At 56.2% G+C, this 22,836-nt stretch overlaps 3 protein-coding genes across 3 annotated transcripts; all 3 read right to left on the minus strand.

Moving 5' to 3' along the window:
* Nucleotides 1–399: 399 nt before the first annotated feature.
* On the minus strand, nucleotides 400–1,925 carry LOC309602340 (avidin-like). The gene is made up of 4 exons (XM_082335841.1): nucleotides 1,819–1,925; nucleotides 1,478–1,688; nucleotides 815–935; nucleotides 400–542 (listed from the first exon to the last, which is right to left on the minus strand). The coding sequence occupies exons 1-4, from the start codon at nucleotides 1,888–1,890 to the stop codon at nucleotides 497–499; spliced, it is 450 nt and encodes a 149-aa protein (XP_082191967.1). The 5' UTR covers nucleotides 1,891–1,925; the 3' UTR covers nucleotides 400–496.
* Nucleotides 1,926–16,976: 15,051 nt separating this feature from the next.
* Nucleotides 16,977–18,663, minus strand: LOC309602364 (avidin-like; the record flags this gene model as incomplete). Its single annotated transcript, XM_082335874.1, has 4 exons — nucleotides 16,977–17,010; nucleotides 17,080–17,200; nucleotides 17,629–17,839; nucleotides 18,592–18,663. The coding sequence occupies 4 exons, from the start codon at nucleotides 18,661–18,663 to the stop codon at nucleotides 16,977–16,979; spliced, it is 438 nt and encodes a 145-aa protein (XP_082192000.1).
* A 402-nt stretch (nucleotides 18,664–19,065) lies between these two features.
* Nucleotides 19,066–20,604, minus strand: LOC309602363 (avidin-like). The gene is made up of 4 exons (XM_082335873.1): nucleotides 20,485–20,604; nucleotides 20,144–20,354; nucleotides 19,481–19,601; nucleotides 19,066–19,208 (listed from the first exon to the last, which is right to left on the minus strand). The coding sequence occupies exons 1-4, from the start codon at nucleotides 20,554–20,556 to the stop codon at nucleotides 19,163–19,165; spliced, it is 450 nt and encodes a 149-aa protein (XP_082191999.1). The 5' UTR covers nucleotides 20,557–20,604; the 3' UTR covers nucleotides 19,066–19,162.
* Nucleotides 20,605–22,836: the final 2,232 nt, after the last annotated feature.

The following is a 22,836-nucleotide window of genomic DNA, read 5'->3' on the forward strand; positions in this document are numbered from 1 at the left end:
AGCAGCGGCGGCAGGAGCGGCCGTGCGTGGTGCCCGGGCTCTGCCTGTGCTGCTGCCCTGCACCCGCTCGGCCCCTTTTCTAGAGGAGGGGGCTGTGGCTGGGCAGCGGCCGCCCACGCCGGGCCTCCTGCCAAAGGCCACCCTGGTGGGAGATGGGCCACCAGCCACCGTGTCGGACTGAGCGGGGTCCTGCTTCCTCAGGCGAGGCAGGGATCCCAAGGGAGCACGGCAGGGCAGTGGGGGCTGCGACGGAGGAGGCCGGGCTAAAGGGGGGTTCACAGCAGGGCACACACACCAGACATTGGGAACGGTGACAGGAGAGCCCATGGGATGCCGTGGCGGGGATGGGGGAATGTGGGCACTGAGCCACGACAGGACAGGAGCCGGGTGGGTGTTTGCAGCAAAGCTTTATTGGAAGAAGCAGGTGGTGGGGCAGGAGGGGGGCTCTGGACTCCCGGCACCGCTGCCGGCCAGGGAACACCCCGCGCCGCCGCCCTCACTCCTTCTGCGGCTGCAGGCGGACGAAGACGTTGGTGCCGACCCTGCAGGGACAGAGCGGGAGGAGACATAAGGGTGGGAAATGCACCCTTGCACAGGGCGAATGCACCCTCCCAGTGCTGAACGCCCCCTCCCACCCGCCAGCAGCATTTACACCGTGGCAGGACCCCCAGGGAGGCCGTGCACAAGCACCCCATCCCCGGTCACCCCCACGCTGGCAGCAGCTCCGACGGGCGCTGAGCACTGCGGGGTGGGAGAGCCCCGACCCCCCGGGGATGCGCAGGGGACCTGCATGGGGCAGGGACAGGGGGCTCACCTGGTGGCTTTCCAGTCGTCCTTGATGTTCTCCACACGTGACCGCAGGAGCCACATGGTCTTCAAAACCTCCTTTCCATTCTTGTCCACAAAGCACTGGCCCGTGAAGACAGTGACGGAGTCTGCGGGGACGGGGAGGGGGTCAGTGCCGAGATGTGGCCCTGCAGCCTGCCCCAGCACACTGGACAGTAGCCCCAGGCTGTCCCTGCCCTTGGGGACGGCGGTGATGGGGAAAGCAGGCAGGAGGGGGTCAGAGGGCTGGGGGTCTCACGTGGAGATGGGCAGACAGTGGCGGGCTTCAGCCCCCAGCGCGTCCTCTGTGCCCTGGGACTGGGAGATGACACCAGCCAAGGAGCCCTGGGGTCAAGGGTGGGGGAGCTTGAGGGACACCACAGGGGATGGGACAGCAGTGGGGACACTGCAGGGGAAGGCAGGGGATCATCAAGAACACTGCAGGGGAGGGGAGGGGACCATCAAGGACACCACAGGGAGGGCAGGGGAGCTCTGGGGACACTGCAGAGATGGGGAAGCATTGGGGACACCACAGAGGAAGGCAGGGGGTCATCAAGGATGCTGCAGGGAGGGCAGAAAAGCATCAGAGACATCCCAGGGAGGGCAGGGGAGGTCTGGGGACACTGCAAGGAGGCTGGGAAAGGAGAAGCACCTGAAAAGTTCCAGTTGACGGTGAAGCCGAAGGTGGGCTGGGTCTTGTTGTTCATACAGTTCTGGTACCCCTGCAGCGGTGACTCCGTGGGCTCGTTTGTGGTGGCTGTCACAGCTGTATGGTAGGAGCCGGTGAACTCGCCTTTTCCATTCAAGTCCTCGATGGTCATGTTGGAGCCCAGGTCATTGGTCCATTTCCCGGTCAGCACACACTGGAGCGGAGGGGACTCAGCGTTGGTGCCCCAGCACAGCCCAGGTGCGGCAGGGAGGCAGGAGCGGGCACCCCCAGGAGCCGCAGCCCTCCTGCCCACTCTGCCCCGTGCACCCCAGCCCTGCCGTTACCTGTCTTGAGGAGAGACCGGGAGTCACCAGGGCCAGGCTGAGCATCAGGAGGAAGGCAGTCACTTGCACCATCTCTGCAGCAGGCAGGCAGACAGCTGGCGTACCCGGGGACGTGCTCCTTGCAAGACTCTGCCAATGTGCCTGCTCTCCCGCCTTTTTATTGCTGCCAGGGCTGCAGGTGGCAGCTCTGGCCAGAGCACTGTGCAATCTGGGTGTTTCCCAATTTGCAGCTCCTGGTGGTTACAGAGGCTGCAGAAAAGCCTGCTGAAACTGTCCCTCTTTGCTCATTCCTCCCTGGCACCTCAGGGGGAGGCCCTGGCTCCTGCAGGGAGCCACCATCGCCTTGCCACCATCCCCTTGCCATCACCTGGGTTCAGGGAGCTCACGGAGGGATCCTGTGGCTACCGGTGGGCATGGGGATGAGTAACACAAGGTCTCCGTGCTGGCAGCGCTGCTGGTGGCAACCCACAGCTCATTTACAGCCGTAGGTTTATTTTAGCGTCACACAAACAATATTGGTGCTATCTGCCCATGACCTTTATTTTTCCTGTATTTAACAATCCCTATCCCAGCAGCGTATCTTGCAGGTGCAGGGATCAGCTCAGTGCTCCAGGAGGTAGATTTCTTGCCCAGCCTCAGCCAAGTCAAAATTAAAACAAGCCAAGAGCTGGGGTACCTCCGTGAGGTTTGTACCCTCCGAAGGGCAGCCAGTGAAGCGGCTTGGGTCTTCATACAAAAATTCACGGATGCTTCTCCTCACAGCCCGAATCTCCCCAGGGGAGAAACGGAGTATTCAGAGAGTCCCCAAAATGAAACTCAATAGCAACAAAGTGACTATTAAGCAGGCATGCTTTATTGCAGCGCTGGGCAGCACTGGGGATTCTCCACCATAGGCGCTCCAACAAGTTGATGAATTTTTAGAAAATATATACTACGCAATCCTACATATTCACAGGATTTCCGGGAAATTGTTTACATAAACATGAGATTTCCTGGAACTTATTAACATATGCAAATGTCCGATCCGCATGCGCAGTCATCTCTCGTGGTGGTCTTCAAGTGGTCTTTGGGGGTCTTCAGATGAAGGCTCGTAGTCTTCTTCACTGTGCTCACTGATTGACCCTTGCTTCTGCGCAAGCTCAGTCCTAGGATCAGGTAGACGTGGTCCTTCAAGGCTGTTGTTGCCATTCTTCTGTTTCTTCCTGTCCTCATGGTTCCATGCATCTGTTCTCCCAAGGCCCAGCTGTCTGTAACAAGATTATCCCGGAGCCCCCACTTATCCTATAACTATTCTTCTAGCTACTCCGTAAATCACAACAAACCATAAGGCATTCACAACACCCTTAAATCACACCAGGATGTCTTCTGATCTAATTAAGTGGCTAAGGTATTTACGACATCTTTCCTGCTCTTGTGGTTTTTAGCCCTTTCATTTCACCATTACCAACTGAGGGTTGCAGCTCTTTAGAGCCTCAATCAACGTTTAGAGAGACTGGAAACACAAGAGCAGCATTGTATCATAACACAGCCTAGGATGCATACGTAGATCACCATTATCCCCATTACAAACTGATTCCTTAGCCATGTCCAATTAGGTAGCCGTGAGGTAAGATCATGTCATAATTCTTCAAAACCCCAGGATGCGTTGTCTTGGGCAGTCTGATGTAAGACTTCCGTTTGTTCCCGAATTTCTGCCAGATCCGTAGAGATTCCCCCCCTTTTCATCGACATACGTACAAGAACCAGTATTGATTACAGCACAGACTCCCCCTTGCAAGGCCAGCCATAAGTCAAGGGCCATTCTGTTTTGTAACACCACCTGAGACAGACTGGACACTTCGATTTGTAACGCCTGTATGGCGTCTCTGGTTCTATTTACTATCTTTTCCATTGCAGCAGATATGTTTACGATTGTTTTCTCTAGCTCACTTGCTCCAAGCCAAGGGAGGAACCATCTTGCAAAGCTGTGAAAAGTATAAGGGCGATCTGCTACGGCATTATGAATCCTTTTAATTTGTTTAAGATAGATAGGTTTTTATCCAACCACTTTGTTCCTGTCACCTATTGATATTGTCATGTTAGGGACCACTGTTCCTAGTGTTCATGTTGCCCACCAATTTGGAGGCAAGGCTTTTCGGGCTTGGCCACCGCATAACCAATACCAACCGCTACCTCTAGGAACATTCCGATAATCATTCTGCTGTTTCTTTCTTCGTAGTTGCATCGACCGATCGCAATATGGGTAATGTCCTGCTGAAATAGGACCCATTCCCGTCTTGTTTGTCGTTACGCACTTGACATTTGAAAGATTAGGGTTCCATACATCCCAAATTTGAAGGTTAGTTTCATGCTTTTTGGTGAATTTGGGATTTATCCACAAATTATTCCGGGATGGGTTGAAAGGAATTGGTATTCCTATTAAAGGCACTCCCTTGTTGCCATATTTGGGAAAATGAGGCTGTGTGCTTCTCCAGCTTGACCGCAGTGTAGGTCATGAGCAGAACTTGGAAAGGGCCACTCCGTTTTTCTTCTAGGGGATCACCTGAAATATTTTTAACATAAACCCAATCTCCAGCTTTAAACAGATGTATCGGGGAGTCTAAACCCTATGCTCTATTGGACATCACTAATTCATTTACCTTTTGTGATTGTTTCCCTAATGCTATTAAATATCGTTGCAGATTAACCTCTCCCACCTGGGTAAGATCTTGCTCCTGATATCTGTTTTGAAATGGTCTCCCATATAGGATTTCAAAAGGGCTCAATTTTTCCTCAGTCCTTGGTTTGGTTCTGAGTCTTAGCAAAGCAATAGGGAGGGCTTGGTCCCATCTTAAATTGGTTTCCTGACAAATTTTACTTAGTTGTGTTTTTATTAAATGGTTCATTTTCTCCACTTGCCCGCTTGCTTGCGGGCGATAAGCTGTATGTAATTTCCAACCGATCCCTAAAATCTTACTAACTTGCTGGACCACTTGTGATACGAAATGTGGTCCCCTGTCAGAAGACATCGCCTCTGGTACTCCAAATCTAGGAATAACTTCCTTTGATAGACTTCTTGTTACCTCTCGGGCTTTATTTGTTCTGCAAGGGAAGGCTTCAGGCCATCCAGAAAAAGCGTCAGTTAGTGCTAGCAAACACCTATATTCCCCTTTTCTGCGGAGTTCCGAGAAATCTATCTGCCAGTTTTGACCTGGAACATTTCCGCTGCTGATGTTTCCAAATTTCACATGGTTTTCTACTTTTGGGTTGTTCTTTAAGCATACTTCACATCTATTAACTACACTCTTTAGAGTCTGATATAAATTTCTAGCTACAATTTGCTTAATAAGAGAGTAGTATAAGGCTTCAGTCCTTTGGCTGGGGCTGCACGGCTAGAAGGCACGTCCCCTGGGTGGTGGATAGGGGATCCCCCTCTGAAGGGTGCACCGGATAAAACTGAAGAAGGTGCCGCGAACCAACGCAGCCTAAGGGAAGGCCACCCTGACAGAAAAACCACTGGCCCTCCAAGTCATGGGGGTTGGGCAGGAGGCCAACTACCTCCTCCCGGAAAAAAAATAAAAAGTTGCAGAAACGATGAGCATCAACTTGGAGATGGAGAAAATCAGTAACGAAGTGAGGAGGAGGAGAAGGAACTGGATCGGTCATGTCTTGAGGAAAAAAACAACAGAAGACTGTGCTGTGGCCCTTGGACTCCAGAGCACGCAGCCGCAGACCGATCGAAGTGGAAGAACGATGTTCGCGCCTTGTGTGCCTCCTGGCACTGAGAGAATTCAGATTCAGATAAGGCTTCAGTTCCCCAATGAGTTTTGTCGTGCTCTGTTTTTATAAGTTTCCATAACATGCTGAAGGGAACTATTATTCTGTTACCTTTCAACAGTGCCCATCCTGATGGGCCGATTTCAGCTCCTAAGTTAGTGATCAGCTTTTGATCCTTTTCATCATATTCAATCGTTTCACGTAGCGGCAAAGATTTTTCAGGCATTGAACTTAATACCTCACCTTGTTCCGCAGCTCGCCTTGCCTCGTGATCAGCCAATGTATTTCCCACTTCCCTGTCAGTGTTACCTTTCCGATGCCCTTTGCAGAGCATCATCGCCACTGCTGACGGAAGTCATACAGCATCTAAAAGTCGCAAAATTCTATCAGCATGTTTTATACCTTTTCCTTGAGCAGTCAAGAGTCCTCGTTCCTTCCAAATTGCTCCATGTGCATGGACTACACTGAAGGCATATTTTGAATCCGCCCAAATATTTACTTGCAGCCCTTCGGCCAGCTCCAATGCTCTCACTAGGGCCCTTATTTCAGCTCCCTGTGCAGATGTGCCCTTAGGGACTGACTTTGCTTCCACCAGTTGGTCGGTGGTGGTTACAGCATACCCTGCCAAACGAACTCCATTCTTTACAAAACTGCTCCCATCAGTAACGAAACTGCTCCCATCAGTATGCCACGTTCGGTCGGCTTCCTCCAGTGGCTCCTCCTTCAAGTCTGGTCTGCTTGCATATACAGTTTCTATAGTTTCTATACAATCATGCACGACAGTCTCCATTTCCTCTTTGTCGCTTATGATTTCTACATCATCTAAAATGGGGGTTAGAGTGTGGGCAGTGTGCGCAATCATCTTTTGTCCCAAAGTAAATTTTCGAGCTGCTTGGATAATGAAAACCACGGCGGCCACTGCCCAAAGGCATCCCGGCCATCCTTTGCTTGCTTCATCCAATTGTTTAGAGAAGTACGCGACAGCTCCTTTATAAGGACTCAGCTTCTGGGCCAGAATTCCCAGAGCCGCTCCTTGCCTTTCATGCGAGAACAGCCAGAAAGGTTTCCTTCCATCCGGTGGGCCCAAAGCTGGAGCCTTCATTAGCTCCAGTTTCACTTCCTTGAATGCCCTCTGAGCTTCATCAGTCCGTATTAATTGTGTCTGGCTGTTTTTCAACAGTTCATATAGAGGTTTAACCAAAAGTCCATGATCATAGATCCATAATCGGCACCAACCTGTCATTCCCAACAAGGTTCAAAGCTCTTTGACCGTGGTCGGTTCTGGAGTTCTGCAGGTAGCTTCCCCTCGGTCCTTCCCGAGCTGTCTTTGTCCCTTAGAAATCACAGATCCCAGGTATATTACTCCCCTCTTCAGGATTTGGGCTTTGTGTAACGAGACTCGATAACCACTTAATCCCAGAAAATTCAACAAGCTCGCAGTCCGTTCCTTACACTCTTCATCCTTTTCTGTGGCTATTAAGATATCATCCACATATTGCAAAAGAATCCCATTTCCTGGGGGCCTCTCCCAGGTCTCTCATTCCTTAGCTAATTGAGTTCCAAAAATGGTAGGGCTGTTTTTAAATCCTTGGGGTAACAGCGTCCAGGTCAGTTGGGTTTCTCGTCCTGTGTCAGGCTTTTCCCATTCAAAGGCAAATAAATTGCGGCTTTCTGGAGCCAAGGTAAGGCAAAAGAATGCCTCCTTTAAGTCTAAATCAGTGAACCATTCATAGGGTTCCTTTAAACTGGTCGGCAGAGTATATGGGTTTGCCACTACCGGATACAAATCTTCAACTATTTGATTGACATTGATTATATCTCAAACTACCCTTACCTCTGTTACTCATTCCTCGCCCTACTTGCCCAGCTCCTCCTGGTTGCATTCTTTCCAAACTTTGCTGAGCTAACGCAGCCACTGTCTCCTTTCCCACTTTCCTTCTCTCCTCCCCCTCCCCATTCCCGTATACTCTCCACGCTTCCTCCAGCAACTTTTCTAAATTCCTTATATCTGGTTCCCTAGCTTTCTGAAGTTTCTTTCTGGTATCATTAGTGGATTGTCCCAGAAACAGCGATACCAGCTGCTGTGTGGCAGCTTCGGACTGCGGTCCCATGGTAGCAAATCCTCTCACAGCAGCCCGTAAGCGATCTAAAAACTCCGTGGGCGTTTCAGTCTGCCCCTGCTTGATAGCATACAGAGCAGACCAGGTAACGGCCTTCGGGATCGCGTGTTCTATTCCAAATTTGATCCGGGTTCGGTATCGTTGTAACAAACGGCACTGAGCTGGATCCTGAGGGTCCCAACCCGGGTCCCTGGAGGGCACAGGATCTTCGGCCGTGCCCTGGAAAACTCCTCCCTCACTCTGCGTTTCTACATGAGCTCGGGCTGCCTTTAAGGCAAGCTGCTTCTCAGTTTCAGTCATAGCATCTAGCATAAGATCCACACCTTTCCAGTCCGGCTCCAAATTCTTAGTAATCCACTCCAACCTTTTCGCAACCCCACTTGGGTCCTCCCCGTACCCCTGAACTGCATCCTTCCACTTAGCCACGTCACCCACCTGGAAAGGCACTCTTATTGCCCGGGGTCCCCCAGGGCCCATTGCCTGCCTTACAGGCGCCTCGGTAATCGGTCTCATTTTACTGCGGGCCCTGGTCGTGGTTGGGGAAACAGAGGGTCCCGCGTCTCCTCCCGAAACCTCCTCCTCCTTGTCTGGGACCCTTGGAGAGGCTGAAGTTGAAGCTGGTCCCGGACCCGCGGGTGCCACATACTCCTCTATCCCTTCCTCCGCCTTTCTGGGTTTCTCTCTCACCTCCAAACACCTCTGTCCAATACTACATGCTGAACAACACCGCTTCAGCTTCCCTAACTCTTTCTGATTTTCCTTTTCCAAAGACAACACCATGGGATCTTGGGGAGCAAAATTAAAACCACAGTCTTTCTGCCACTCAGGGTGATTTTGGAGGGTGAAAAACATATCTGCATACATAGCTTCGTCCCATTTTCCCTCCCTCCTTAAAAATAACAGGAGTTGCAGCAAGGCAGTATACTTCAGAGTCCCATTCAAAGGCCACTTTTCTTCATCATCTAATTTATACAATGGCCACCACTGATTACAAGACTTAATTAGAGTTTTCTTGCTCACAGTTCCCCCAGGAGAACCCCCTACCTCCTTCCAGCGATATAAAATGCAACCTCATGGAGATTTCTTTGGTATCTCTTTACTTGGCTGTGACCCTCCCATTTTATTGAACCCAGTTCTCTCCTCTGTTCCCGCAGTATCTTAACTGTTAGTTCCACGCTCCACACTTTACCGCTTAGGGGGTTACAGAATTACTGGTTTACATCCTTACAACCTTTTTCTTTCGCTTCGTCTGCCTCCGGCCGTTTCCCTCGCAGGACAACGCAACCGCGGATCAGGACTCCGCACTCGCTTCGTACTAAGAGTACGTCTCATTCGCACACGCACAGGACAGCATAGACACTTTTGACAACAAAACGCTCACATACCAATACAATGAACAAAAATCCTAAAAGCAAACACAGAGCAACTACTTGTCCTTATAACGTGCCAAACCCAACCCCCAAATCAAGTAACCGAGTTCCAAAGCCAAGATCCAATATACCCAAATGCAAGAGTTCCAAATAACCACCAAATGAGCACCGAAGTGCCCCCAAATGAGCACCAAAGTGCTCCCCAGTGCATACCTTTAAGGCGCTAGCAGCCCGGTAAACTCCACCCAGCGTGAACCACTCACGGCTTACAGGGGTTTCCGACAAATGACTAGTCCCAAACCAAATTAAAGAAAGAAGACCTTTTTCCAAAGACGGTCCTTGTCTGCTCCCGCAGCGATCCGATGGCGGCAAGGAGTCGCGCTGGAAATTTTCCGGGGGTACCCTAGGGAGTCCCGTTCTCAAGGGGTCCTGCAGCCGAGCAGAGAGGGTCCCACCTGGGTCGCCAAAACTGATACAAAAATTCACAGATGCTTCTCCTCACAGCTCGCATCTCCGCAGGGGAGAAACGGAGTATTCAGAGAGTGCCCAAAATGAAACTCAATAGCAACGAAGTGACTATTAAGCAGGCATGCTTTATTGCAGCGCTGGGCAGCACTGGGGATTCTCCACCATAAGTGCTCCAACGAGTTGGTAGACTTTCCGAGATTATATACTATAAAATCCTACATATTCGTAGGATTTCCAGGAAATCATTTACATAAACATGAGATTTCCTGGAACTAATTAACATATGCAAATGTCCGATCCGCATGTGCAGTCGTCTCCCGTGGTGGTCTTCAAGTGGTCTTTAGATGAAGGCTCGTAGTCTTCTTCACTGTGTTCCCTGATTGACCTTCACTTCTGCGCAAGCTCAGTCCTAGGATCAGGTAGACGTTGTCCTTCAAGGCTGTTGTCGTTCTTTTGTGACTTCCTATCTTCCATGCATCTGTTCTCCCAAGGCCCAGTTGTCTGAGATGGGATTATCCCTGGAGCCCCCTTATCTTCAAAGCATTCAACTACTCCCTAAATCACAAAGGCCTTTCTTTTGCTTACTTAAGTGACTAAGATATTTAAATATCCTCCTTGCCCCATGGCTTTTCAGGAGGCATTTTGATGCAGTGGCTTTGTCTATCTTGGCTTTAACCCTTTCACTGGGGGCAGCAGCCCAACTGGCTGACACGCCTGGTGGTTCAGCTTTCAATCGAAAGCCACCCCTGCATCCTCATCCTCAACCCTGCATCCTCATCCTCACGTCTGCTTACTCATCCTCACCCCTGCACCCTCATCCTCACCCCCACATCCTCATCTTCACCCCTGCACCCTCATCCTCACGCTTATGCCCACACCTTCATCCTCACCCCTGCACCCTCATCCTCACCCCTGCCTTCCACACGCAGCCCCGCAGTTCAGCCCCGCTGCACACTGGCATCCTCAGCACTGCCCTGACTACCCAGTGCTCGTTCTCACCCTCCCCAAACACCCGCTGTGGCTGCCACCGGCAGCACGAGTGGGTCCCCAAACGCTTCTCCAAACAGGCTGTGAGGTTAAAACCTTGGGACTCCAGTGGGAGTGGGAGGACGAGGCTGGGAGCCCTGGTGGCGGGAGGGGACGTGGGGCCATCAAGAGCCATATGGGACCCCCGGGGAGCAAGACTTCCTCTCTGTCCTTTCAGCACCCCCACGGCTGCAAATTCCCTGCCTCTTGGGGTCTCCTAAGAAGGCAGCCCACGGGACAGGAGATGATGTAAGCCTCCTGCCTGCTAAACAGGGGAACGGAAACAGAAAGCAAAACCATACGGTCTGCAGAAAGCCAGCACCCACAGTGTCACCGCCACCGCCCCCCACGCCACGCTTGCCAGCTGTCCCAACCGTCCCCCATCCTGGCCCTGCTTCCCATCCGGCCCCGGCCCTGTTCCTTCAGCGGCTGTCCTGCTTCCCCGCACCGACAGCCCACCCGGGCCCGATCCTGCCCTGACCTTCACTGGCCGTTTGCTCTCGCCTGCTCCGTGTGAGCACGGCTGCCCTGGGGTTTTCCTGTTGCTGTTGGGACAGGTTCGCTTCCTTCATCTGTCAAATCCCTGCACCCACTGCAGATCACCGGCCCTCCCCGCACACAACCCCTCGCCCTGCCCTTGCGACTCCCTGTCCCTCTGTCCGTCCCCTGTAGTAACCTGGGGATGGTTTGGGGTGCAGGGGCTCCTGCAGGGCAGGGGTGAAGCCCAGGCACAGCCCTCAGCCAGGAGGCACTGGGACACAGGCCAGGGACCCGCAGGCTGGGATCTGTCAGCGGGCAGCTCCGGGCAGCCCTGTCTACATCCCCATCCCCATCCCTGTCCCCGTCCCTGTCCCCGTCCCCATCCCCGTCCCCGTCCCCATCCCCGTCCCCATCCCAGCCTGAGGCAGGGGGCGATGCTCCGGGTGTCGTCCTTGTCCCTAGGAGAGATGTGCATGGGGATCCCTTCCCTGCTGTAGGGGGGCATGCATGTGGGGACCCGTCCTGGCGAGACAGGCAGGGGATTTGGTTTAGGGATAACCTAGGGGCCCTGCCCCAAGGGGTGGCTTGCACCTGCCCGGCGAGGTGCGGTGTGGGAGAGGACAGGCAGCGCTTGCAGCAGCAGCTGAAGCCTTGCAGGTGGGATGCTGCAGGGCACTGGCTGTGCTGCCTGCTTGGCTGTGCAGGAGCCCACCATGAACCCAAAGGCTCTGCCCCTCCCAGTGGGCTCTCCACTCATGCCACACATCGGTGCTGAGCACAGCACACATCCCCAACACGCACAGGCAGATGTGTCCTGGGTCACACAGCTCACCTGGTGGGGCTGGAGCGGGGGTCCTACCTCTCTGGGGCTCCTGCCTTTAGCTTTTCCTCTTCACCTCTCCCCTTCTGCTTGGCTTACCCCAGCTTTTGGCCCTCCTGACATGGCTGAGGTGGCAGAGACTTTATAAATCATGTCTCTTAAAAATGAGTGCCTGAGCACACGTGGGGGCCTGGAGGCACCCTGCTGTGTGGCTGCCAGGGGGTCAGCCCGCGGGGCAGGGGTCCGGGCTGTGTGCAGGCAGCCCCTGGGGACACCTCTGCTTGTCCCACAGCAGTGCGACCTGGCCGGCTGGTGGGAGAGCAAGCTGGGCTCCAGGACGCACGGGTCTGCAGTCGACAGCCAGGGCAACTTCTCCGGCGAGTACCACACCACTCTGTTGAGCGCCCAGAAACCCATCGAGCCGTCCCCCCACATCGGCTCCCAGCACTTGGATGAGGACAGGCAGTACGCCTTCGGCTTCATCATCAACTGGAAGAAGTTTTCCCACCCAGCGACTGAAAAGCCACCAGCTGAGCCAAGGGACACCCTCCTGGGACTCCTGCCTCTCTGCCAGCTGGGCACCGATGGGCTTCTGCTTCCCCACAGGACCGGCTGCAACGTCTTCACTCGGATGGGCTCAGAGGAGGAGGGAGAACCCTCTCACTTCAGCTGGGCTTGGGAGACCCCTCAGCAGCATCAGTGTGTACCAGCATCGGGGTTGTTAGCAGCTCTGGGGGAAGGTGTCCCCCAAAACCAAATTTTTTTTTTTTTTTCCTTTAAACCCAACCTTGTGCAGTCTGTGCATATGTCCAGCAGCTAGGCTAAAGCACTGCAGAAGGTGTGGGGTGAAGCTCTCACCCTGTGTAAGAGACTGAAGTGTTAAGAACAATTGTCTCAAAGCTTGCTTGTGTGTGTTTATCTGATAAAACCGGACAGTAGACCACTCTTTTGTCTTATAAGACCACTCTTTGGCTTATCAAGTACCACCATCTGGCAAGGAAACTTGTGCAAACTTGCTGAAGCAGCAGGCCATTCTTTGGCTTATCAGGCACCACCAGGAATAGGACACCAACTGGTATCCGGGTCAGGCCGCTTGCCCCACCAGTAGATGTGCATGTGTTGGGTCCGGGATGTCGCCCTGGGTAACCAAACGGAAACGAGAGGGCAAACTCCCTCTCCAACACCAGATAAAAGACGGCACAACGAAACCTGAGTGTGGCCATCCACCACTGAAAAACTGAAGACTGAGGACGAACGGGATGCCGCTGGATCCATGGTGGTGACTGCCCTTTGCTTATCTCTCTGAATGCTTGCTTAATTTCCTGCTAGTATTTCCTGCCTTTCTTATCGCTTTACTCTTTTATATTTACCCAATAAAATGTCTGATTGGCGGCATATGACCTCGTTTGTGTCTTAATTTCACCCTTGGGATCATTACAAACCTTCCCCGAGCCTGACAATCAGACTGGGACTTAACACCCTGTTATTCCAGGAAGAGACCATCTGCAAAGAAGTCCCTTTTCCAGCACAAATGGGATGGTGTGTCCCCAAAGTGACCCTCTCACACCAAGCACGGGCTAGCACTGGCTCTTCCCTGCTCAATGCCAGGTGAACATGATGGGAGGGGAAGCTGGGGGGCCCTTCTGCACCCCAAAAAGCTGGCTGGGAGTCCCCCTGGCTCCGAGGCAGCCCTCAGGCAGGCAGGCGCGGGGGCTTGGCTGTGTCCGCAAACCTGGTGAGCGGCGAGGGCTGCTCGTACCGGCAGCACAGCGCCAGTAGCTGCAGCACATCCAGCTCCAAAGCTCCTCCTAGGAAAACGTGTGTGATTTACTGGAAAGTGGACATCCAGCAAATCCAGCCCCAAACCCCTTGCCTGCCAGACTTTGTGACTTACTGTAATGGGCAGTGCCCGTGCTGCCTCAGTCACCCCTCCCAGCCAAAAGGAATGATTTCCAGGAAACTCAGCTCCAGGTCTGAATTTGAAATTTGGTCTTCAAGCTGTCCATAAACATGAGATTTCCCGGAACTAATTAACATATGCAAATGTCCGATCCGCATGTGCAGTCGTCACCCGTGGTGGTCTTCAAGTGGTCTTTAGATGAAGGCTCGTAGTCTTCTTCACTGTGTTCCCTGATTGACCTTCACTTCTGCGCAAGCTCAGTCCTAGGATCACGTAGACGTGATCTCGCCGGGGGGGTCCCCACATGCATGCCCCCCTACAGCAGGGAAGGGATCCCCATGCACATCTCTCCTAGGGACAAGGATGACACCCGGAGCATTGCCCCCTGCCTCAGACTGGGATGGGGACAGGGATGGGGACAGGGATGGGGATGGGGACAGATATGGGGATGAGGGTGTAGACAGGGCTGCCCGGAGCTGCCCGCTGACAGATCCCAGCCTGCGGGTCCCTGGCCTGTGTCCCAGTGCCTCCTGGCTGAGGGCTGTGCCTGGGCTTCACCCCTGCCCTGCAGGAGCCCCTGCACCCCAAACCATCCCCAGGTTACTACAGGGGACGGACAGAGGGACAGGGAGTCGCAAGGGCAGGGCGAGGGGTTGTGTGCGGGGAGGGCCGGTGATCTGCAGTGGGTGCAGGGATTTGACAGATGAAGGAAGCGAACCTGTCCCAACAGCAACAGGAAAACCCCAGGGCAGCCGTGCTCACACGGAGCAGGCGAGAGCAAACGGCCAGTGAAGGTCAGGGCAGGATCGGGCCCGGGTGGGCTGTCGGTGCGGGGAAGCAGGACAGCCGCTGAAGGAACAGGGCCGGGGCCGGATGGGAAGCAGGGCCAGGATGGGGGACGGTTGGGACAGCTGGCAAGCGTGGCGTGGGGGGCGGTGGCGGTGACACTGTGGGTGCTGGCTTTCTGCAGACCGTATGGTTTTGCTTTCTGTTTCCGTTCCCCTGTTTAGCAGGCAGGAGGCTTACATCATCTCCTGTCCCGTGGGCTGCCTTCTTAGGAGACCCCAAGAGGCAGGGAATTTGCAGCCGTGGGGGTGCTGAAAGGACAGAGAGGAAGTCTTGCTCCCCGGGGGTCCCATATGGCTCTTGATGGCCCCACGTCCCCTCCCGCCACCAGGGCTCCCAGCCTCGTCCTCCCACTCCCACTGGGGTCCCAAGGTTTTAACCTCACAGCCTGTTTGGAGAAGCGTTTGGGGACCCACTCGTGCTGCCGGTGGCAGCCACAGCGGGTGTTTGGGGAGGGTGAGAACGAGCACTGGGTAGTCAGGGCAGTGCTGAGGATGCCAGTGTGCAGCGGGGCTGAACTGCGGGGCTGCGTGTGGAAGGCAGGGGTGAGGATGAGGGTGCAGGGGTGAGGATGAAGGTGTGGGCATAAGCGTGAGGATGAGGGTGCAGGGGTGAAGATGAGGATGTGGGGGTGAGGATGAGGGTGCAGGGGTGAGGATGAGTAAGCAGACGTGAGGATGAGGATGCAGGGTTGAGGATGAGGATGCAGGGGTGGCTTTCGATTGAAAGCTGAACCACCAGGCGTGTCAGCCGGTTGGGCTCGGCTGGTACAGGCATGCCCTGGATAGGCTCTGCTCCGTGAACTCTCCAGGAGCCGTGGGGGCTGAGAGCAGCCCCAGAGCCCAGCAGGGGAGGAGGGAGCGGAGCAGAGGCTGAGGAAGGCTGGGGAAGTGCGGGCACACTGTAAGAGCAAGAGGATGGTGGACAGGCCCTGACACTTTCCCAGGCTGCTGTGTGCTCGCTGCCCCAAGGTCCCTGCCCCATCCAACAGCCTCTTCCCCCACAGCCCTGCAGCCCCAGGCAGCACCCTCCTTAGAGCCCTTCATGCCTCCCCCTGCCTGCACAGCTTCTCCCTGCGGTGCAGATGGGTCCGTGCAGAGGGCGTGGGGCCCTTGTTTGACTTGTTTCTTTCTTTTCTTTCCTAATGAGCTGATAAAATAAAGTTTAAGGTACAGGCAATGTTGTCCTGAGAATTTGAGCACACGAATGGAGCCTTCTCCAGTTCCACCCTCCAACTGATAGGGCGACAGCCAGTTAGTGGGAAATGTGTGGATATGTACATATCATAGAATCATAGAGTCGTTAAGGTTGGAAAAGACCCTTAAGATCATCGAGTCCAACCATTAACCTAGCACTGCCAAGTCCACCACTAAACCATGTCCTCAAGCACCACGTCTACCTGTCTTTTAAATACCTCCAGCGATGGAGACTCAACCACTTCCCTGGGCAGCCTGTTCCAGTGCCTGACTGCCCTTGCGGTGAAGAAGCAACTGAATATATAGCACACACATCCCTCTAGTATCCAGCCTCAGCCACCCAGACTGCCCAGTAGCTGCCCCTGGAGCCCCAGGTCCCTCGCCAGGTCCTTCCAGTATCCAGCCTGGACTTTGGAACACCCCAACACCGCAGGCTCCCAGCTCATGACCATGGTCCCCTCTATGGGGGCTGGCACCCAGCCCTCCACCATGTGTGCGCCCAGGACCAAGCCCCCCACCCAGGGCAGTAGCTGGAAATGGAGTTTAATGGGAAGAGGGAGCAGCCTGGGGTGCAGAGAGGCAGGATGAGGCCAGGCAAGCGAGCTGGCTTGCCTGCATGCAGCCTTCACCCTGACCCCTGTCCGTGTGGTGTCCCGCTGCTCCACGCCAAGGATGTTGCCTGGGGCCACCCACCGCAGAGCCCCTGCGGGTGCCCCAGATGGGTGCATGGTCAAGAAGGCACCTGCCGAGGCCCGAAGCCATGTCTGGGAAGCGGGATTACCCAGCTGCTGTCCTCCCCTTGTCCCCCAGCCCTGTCCCTCCCCATCCCCCAAAACACCACCCTGCCCTCCCTGAGCCACCGCCTGCCCCCCACCTTGCCCTGCCCACGGCCACAGAGTGGCTTCTTGCACCCCAGGGACAGACGGGGCATGGCTCTCTGCCAGGCACAGCAAGGTTTATTCAGCTCCATGTGTGGCGGCAGCAAGCTTTGGGAAGGGGGGGCCCACCAGTAGGCTGCTGGGAGGCACTGGGAGGCACTGGGAGGAAGCAGGGCAGGGTGAGGGTGTGTTTCCCGGCCAGGATGCTGGGAGCAGGCGGGAGCCCAGCTCGGGAGCAGGGCAGCAGAGAGCCTCGGGCATGCAGGCAGGGTGCAGGCAGCTCCCATCCCTGTCCCAATCACTTGACGCGGGTGAAGACGGAGGTGCCGACCCTGCGGGGAAGCTGTGTCAGCAGGAGGGCAGGCAGGGCTGCGGGGCAGGAGGGCAGGGCCAGGGCTCACCTGGTGGCTTTCCAGGCATCCCTGTGGGATGGGACCTCTTCCCGCAGGAGCCACACGGTCTCCAGCATCTCCTTCCCACGGCGGTCCACGAAGCACTGGCCCACAAAGGCGGTGGTGGAGTCTGGTGGGGTTCAAGTGGGGCAGAAGGGGCTAGAGCCTGCACCTTCAGGCTGGGGAACCTCAGACACCTGATCCTGGCAGACAGACAGACACCCCCCCCCACATGCCCTGGACAGACAGGTGGACCTCCCTGCTGCATTGCCCAGATGGGTGGCTTCCACATCGCCTGGACAGAGAGATGGGCACCACCCCTGCTGTGTCCCTCAGACAGATAGACAGACAGACATCCCTGCCTTCCACCCTGGACAGACAGCCCTCCCCCCGCCACGTCCCATGTCAGGAGCGCTGTGTGTGGCTGGTCCGTGGCCACAGCCAGGGTTTCTCTGGGTGCCACGGGGGGTATGTGGGACCAGCCAGGGGGCACCCTGCTCCCATCACGGGCAGGGGATCCACGGCTGCCCCGGGATGCCGTGCCAGGTGCCGCTGTACCTGTGAACTGCCACTGCACGGTGAAGCCGAAGGTGGGGTGCCCCTTGTCACCAGGGTGCTGCTGGGCCCCTTGCAGAGGTGACACCAGGATCTGCTTGTTGGTGGCCGTCACAGCAGTGTGGTAGGAGCCCGAGAAGGTCCCAGCTGTGTCCAGGGCTGAGAGGGTCATGTTGGAGCCCAGCTCGTTCCTCCACAGGCCCTGCAGGTTGCACTGGGGACCGGGGGTTGTGCCGGCACCTTGGGCAATGCCAAGCCATGGGCCCCCTCCAGCTTGCCCGGGCAGTGGGATGCGTGCCCCGTGTATCTGGGGCTGGCACGGCCCCTCTGCACGGCAGCTGGGACCGGTGGCATGGGCACCACCCGGGCCAGCACCTCTGCCTCCTGTGGCAGGGCAGTGCAGAGCTGGGGGTGCTGGGTACCCCCCATACCAGGGGGAGGTGACCAACACTCCCCCTGGGGACAGCACAGCCAGAGCTGGCAGCCCCCTCGGTCATGCGCGCTGCACCCTGGGGTGGCACGGCATGGCACAGCACAGCAGGGCACAGCGAGAGCATGCAGCCCCGAGGACACAAACGCTGTGTGCTGGGATGGCACAGCATAGCATGGCACGGGGGAGTGGAAGCATGCAACACACTCAGCCATGCACACTGGGCCCCAGGGGTGGCACGGCACAGCACAGCACAGCATGGCACGGCACACTGTGGCAAAGCACAGCGCGGCACAGCGCAGCATGGCACAGCAGGGCACCAGACGGCACAGCAAGAGCAGGCAGCCCCTTGGCCGTTCACGCTGCACCCCAGGGATGGCATGGCACGGCACGGCACGGCACGGCACAGCACAGCCAGGGTGTGCAGCCCCTCGGCCAGTCACCCTTCACCCTGAAGACAGCACAGCATGGCACGGCATGGCACAGCAGGAGCGGGCAGCCCCCTGGCCGGGGCGCTGCCCCCAGGCTGCCCTTACCTTCCTGGCAGCAGCGGCGTGGGGGCCAAGCAGGGCCAGGGCGAGCAGGAGGCAGCAGCTGAGGCTCCCCATGGCAGCAGCGGCGGCAGGAGCAGCCGTGCGTGGTGCCCGGGCTCTGCCTGTGCTGCTGCCCTGCACCCGCTCGGCCCCTTTTCTAGAGGAGGGGGCTGTGGCTGGGCAGCGGCCGCCCACGCCGGGCCTCCTGCCAAAGGCCACCCTGGTGGGAGATGGGCCACCAGCCACCGTGTCGGACTGAGCGGGGTCCTGCTCCCTCAGGCGAGGCAGGGATCCCAAGGGAGCACGGCAGGGCAGTGGGGGCTGCAACGGAGGAGGCCGGGCTAAAGGGGGGTTCACAGCAGGGCACACACACCAGACATTGGGAACGGTGACAGGAGAGCCCATGGGATGCCGTGGCGGGGACGGGGGAATGTGGGCACTGAGCCACGACACGACAGGAGCCGGGTGGGTGTTTGCAGCAAAGCTTTATTGGAAGAAGCAGGTGGTGGGGCAGGAGGGGGGCTCTGGACTCCCGGCACCGCTGCCGGCCAGGGAACACCCCGCGCCGCCGCCCTCACTCCTTCTGCGGCTGCAGGCGGACGAAGACGTTGGTGCCGACCCTGCAGGGACAGAGCGGGAGGAGACATAAGGGTGGGAAATGCACCCTTGCACAGGGCGAATGCACCCTCCCAGTGCTGAACGCCCCCTCCCACCCGCCAGCAGCATTTACACCGTGGCAGGACCCCCAGGGAGGCCGTGCACAAGCACCCCATCCCCGGTCACCCCCACGCTGGCAGCAGCTCCGACGGGCGCTGAGCACTGCGGGGTGGGAGAGCCCCGACCCCCCGGGGATGCGCAGGGGACCTGCATGGGGCAGGGACAGGGGGCTCACCTGGTGGCTTTCCAGTCGTCCTTGATGTTCTCCACACGTGACCGCAGGAGCCACATGGTCTTCAAAACCTCCTTTCCATTCTTGTCCACAAAGCACTGGCCCGTGAAGACAGTGACGGAGTCTGCGGGGACGGGGAGGGGGTCAGTGCCGAGATGAGACCCTGCAGCCTGCCCCAGCACACTGGACGGTAGCCCCAGGCTGTCCCTGCCCTTGGGGACGGCGGTGATGGGGAAAGCAGGCAGGAGGGGGTCAGAGGGCTGGGGGTCTCACGTGGAGATGGGCAGACAGTGGCGGGCTTCAGCCCCCAGCGCGTCCTCTGTGCCCTGGGACTGGGAGATGACACCAGCCAAGGAGCCCTGGGGTCAAGGGTGGGGGAGCTTGAGGGACACCACAGGGGATGGGACAGCAGTGGGGACACTGCAGGGGAAGGCAGGGGATCATCAAGAACACTGCAGGGGAGGGGAGGGGACCATCAAGGACACCACAGGGAGGGCAGGGGAGCTCTGGGGACACTGCAGAGATGGGGAAGCATTGGGGACACCACAGAGGAAGGCAGGGGGTCATCAAGGATGCTGCAGGGAGGGCAGAAAAGCATCAGAGACATCCCAGGGAGGGCAGGGGAGGTCTGGGGACACTGCAAGGAGGCTGGGAAAGGAGAAGCACCTGAAAAGTTCCAGTTGACGGTGAAGCCGAAGGTGGGCTGGGTCTTCTGGTTCGTATGGTGTTGGGACCCCTGCAGCGGTGACTCCGTGGGCTCGTTTGTGGTGGCTGTCACAGCTGTATGGTAGGAGCCAGTGAACTCGCCTTTTCCATTCAAGGCCTTGATGGTCATGTTGGAGCCCAGGTCATTGGTCCATTTCCCGGTCAGCACACACTGGAGCGGAGGGGACTCAGCGTTGGTGCCCCAGCACAGCCCAGGTGCGGCAGGGAGGCAGGAGCGGGCACCCCCAGGAGCCGCAGCCCTCCTGCCCACTCTGCCCCGTGCACCCCAGCCCTGCCGTTACCTGTCTTGAGGAGAGACCGGGAGTCACCAGGGCCAGGCTGAGCATCAGGAGGAAGGCAGTCACTTGCACCATCTCTGCAGCAGGCAGGCAGACAGCTGGCGTACCCGGGGACGTGCTCCTTGCAAGACTCTGCCAATGTGCCTGCTCTCCCGCCTTTTTATTGCTGCCAGGGCTGCAGGTGGCAGCTCTGGCCAGAGCATTGTGCAATCTGGGTGTTTCCCAATTTGCAGTTCCCGGCCATTACAGAGGCAGATATTTCCAGAAAAGCCTGCTGAAACTGTCCCTCTTTGCTCATTCCTCCCTGGCACCTCAGGGGGAGGCCCTGGCTCCTGCAGGTCAGTGACTGCCAGGATGGATGCTTAGCCAGGGAAAACCCCTCTCGGGGGCTGTTGTCTCTTCTGCCACCCAATGCACCCCAGCATCAGCCACAGCACACGGCCTCACCCTGCTTCTCCTCACCACGTATCCTCCTGCAAACCCACCCAGCACTGGGCTCCTTTTGGGGCTTTGCTTTATCCCCCTCCCTGGTACCGAAGCGGCCGCAGATCAGGCTACACAGGGCCCCGTCTCCTCTCGCCTGGGGCTGGCACGAAGGCTTGCTGCTGTTTTTACAAACTGGTTTTTGTTGGAAGGAAATTATTTTGTTTATGAAAAACGAACATTGCCCGAATATCTTGTGCGTCACATTTAAATGCTGACAAAAATTGTATTTACACAGGGATTCTTAAATGACTTTAAGTATGTACTTATATCATTCCCTTTACATTATAGCTGTTGCTGGCCAGGGAGGCTGAAGTGGCTCGGTTCACACCAGATTTTCTCACCCATTCCTCCACGATTTTCAAGGCAGTCTCCTAAAAGGTGTGTATTTTAAGCGCACAGACATCACAGCAAGGGCTGATGGAGCCTTATTCACCCAAAAGTGCTCCTTTTCTTAAAATGGAAGCAAGGCAACTCTTTGCAACACCTCAGAAATCCTTTGCAAGTTTTGCTTTCCCTTTCATCTCACATTTGACCCCCATTTCTCTCCAACGGTAGAATTCATCGCTACCCAGGCTGGGGAGCGTTGCACTTCTGCTGCCGGCATCTCAACGCCCCGCTCTCCTCTCTGCAGGAGACCCACAGCCCTCTCACACCCCTGCCCGCAAGAGCTCCCTGGCCAGAAAGCTGGCTGCCCGCGGGAAATTCCTGCCCCAGTGTTGGCCTTCCTCTATCTTAGAAATCAACTGCATGACCAGGTATGTTTTTCCCACACAGCTGCTGTTTGCTTTGGCTGTTTTTTCGGCAGGCAGGCACTACTGAGAGCGTGGCCGTGGTTCGTGGTGAAGAGCACGGTTGCTCTGGGAAGGTTGCAGGGGACAAGAGGGGCAGCCATCACCCCCTCGCCACCACTGCCTTGCCACCATCCCCTTGCCATCACCTGGGTTCAGGGAGCTCACGGAGGGATCCCGTGGCTACCGGTGGGCATGGGGATGAGTAACACAAGGTCTCCGTGCTGGCAGCGCTGCTGGTGGCAACCCACAGCTCATTTACAGCCGTAGGTTTATTTTAGCGTCACACAAACAATATTGGTGCTATCTGCCCATAACCTTTATTTTTCCTGTATTTAACAATCCCTATCCCAGCGGCGTATCTTGCAGGTGCAGGGATCAGCTCAGTGCTCCAGGAGGTGGATTTCTTGACCAGCCTCAGCCAAGGCAAAAGTAAAACAAGCCAAGAGCTGGGGTACCTCCGTGAGGTTTGTACCCTCCAAAGGGCAGCCAGTGAAGCGGCTTGGGTCTGGCAATCATTACCATGGCTAAATCCTGCGATGCTATGCCTGAGCCCTAGCGCAGCAGGGAGAGGGCAAGGGGGAGCGGGCAGGCAGGGAAGAAGTCCACAGCAGAAAGTGCTGAAGAAGTTATACGTTGGCAGGGCTGAGGTTTAAACCCCTGTATGTTAGGGGTCAAGAAAGAGTTAGTCAATAATAAGGAGAAAGGGTTAATGAATAATTACTTTTGCTGCTCAAGCTGGGATTGAGTGAGCCATGAAAAATAGTAGTACAGGCAATTGTTAGAGAAAATCATATCTGTAACCAAGGATTGTCCTCCCAGGCTGCAGCTGTGCCCGTGCAGAAGTTGCTGAAAGCTGAGCCGATGAGATACGAGTTAATTACTGAGGTGATACAGTCAAAAGAGGAGGAAAGAGCAGAAATATCCCTTGATACAGACTGAACGCCCTGACCTTTGAAGAAGGTCTGTGGGCAGCCTATCGCCTGGGGTTAAGGAGCAATGCTGATGGATCGCAGCAATAAAACCCTGCCCGGTCAGAAGCTATGCTGGCTTCGGTACCTGCTTGTTCCTTGCCAGCTGG

This window comes from Platalea leucorodia (assembly GCF_965183815.1).
Source record: "Platalea leucorodia genome assembly, chromosome: Z".
Taxonomy (NCBI): domain Eukaryota; kingdom Metazoa; phylum Chordata; class Aves; order Pelecaniformes; family Threskiornithidae; genus Platalea; species Platalea leucorodia.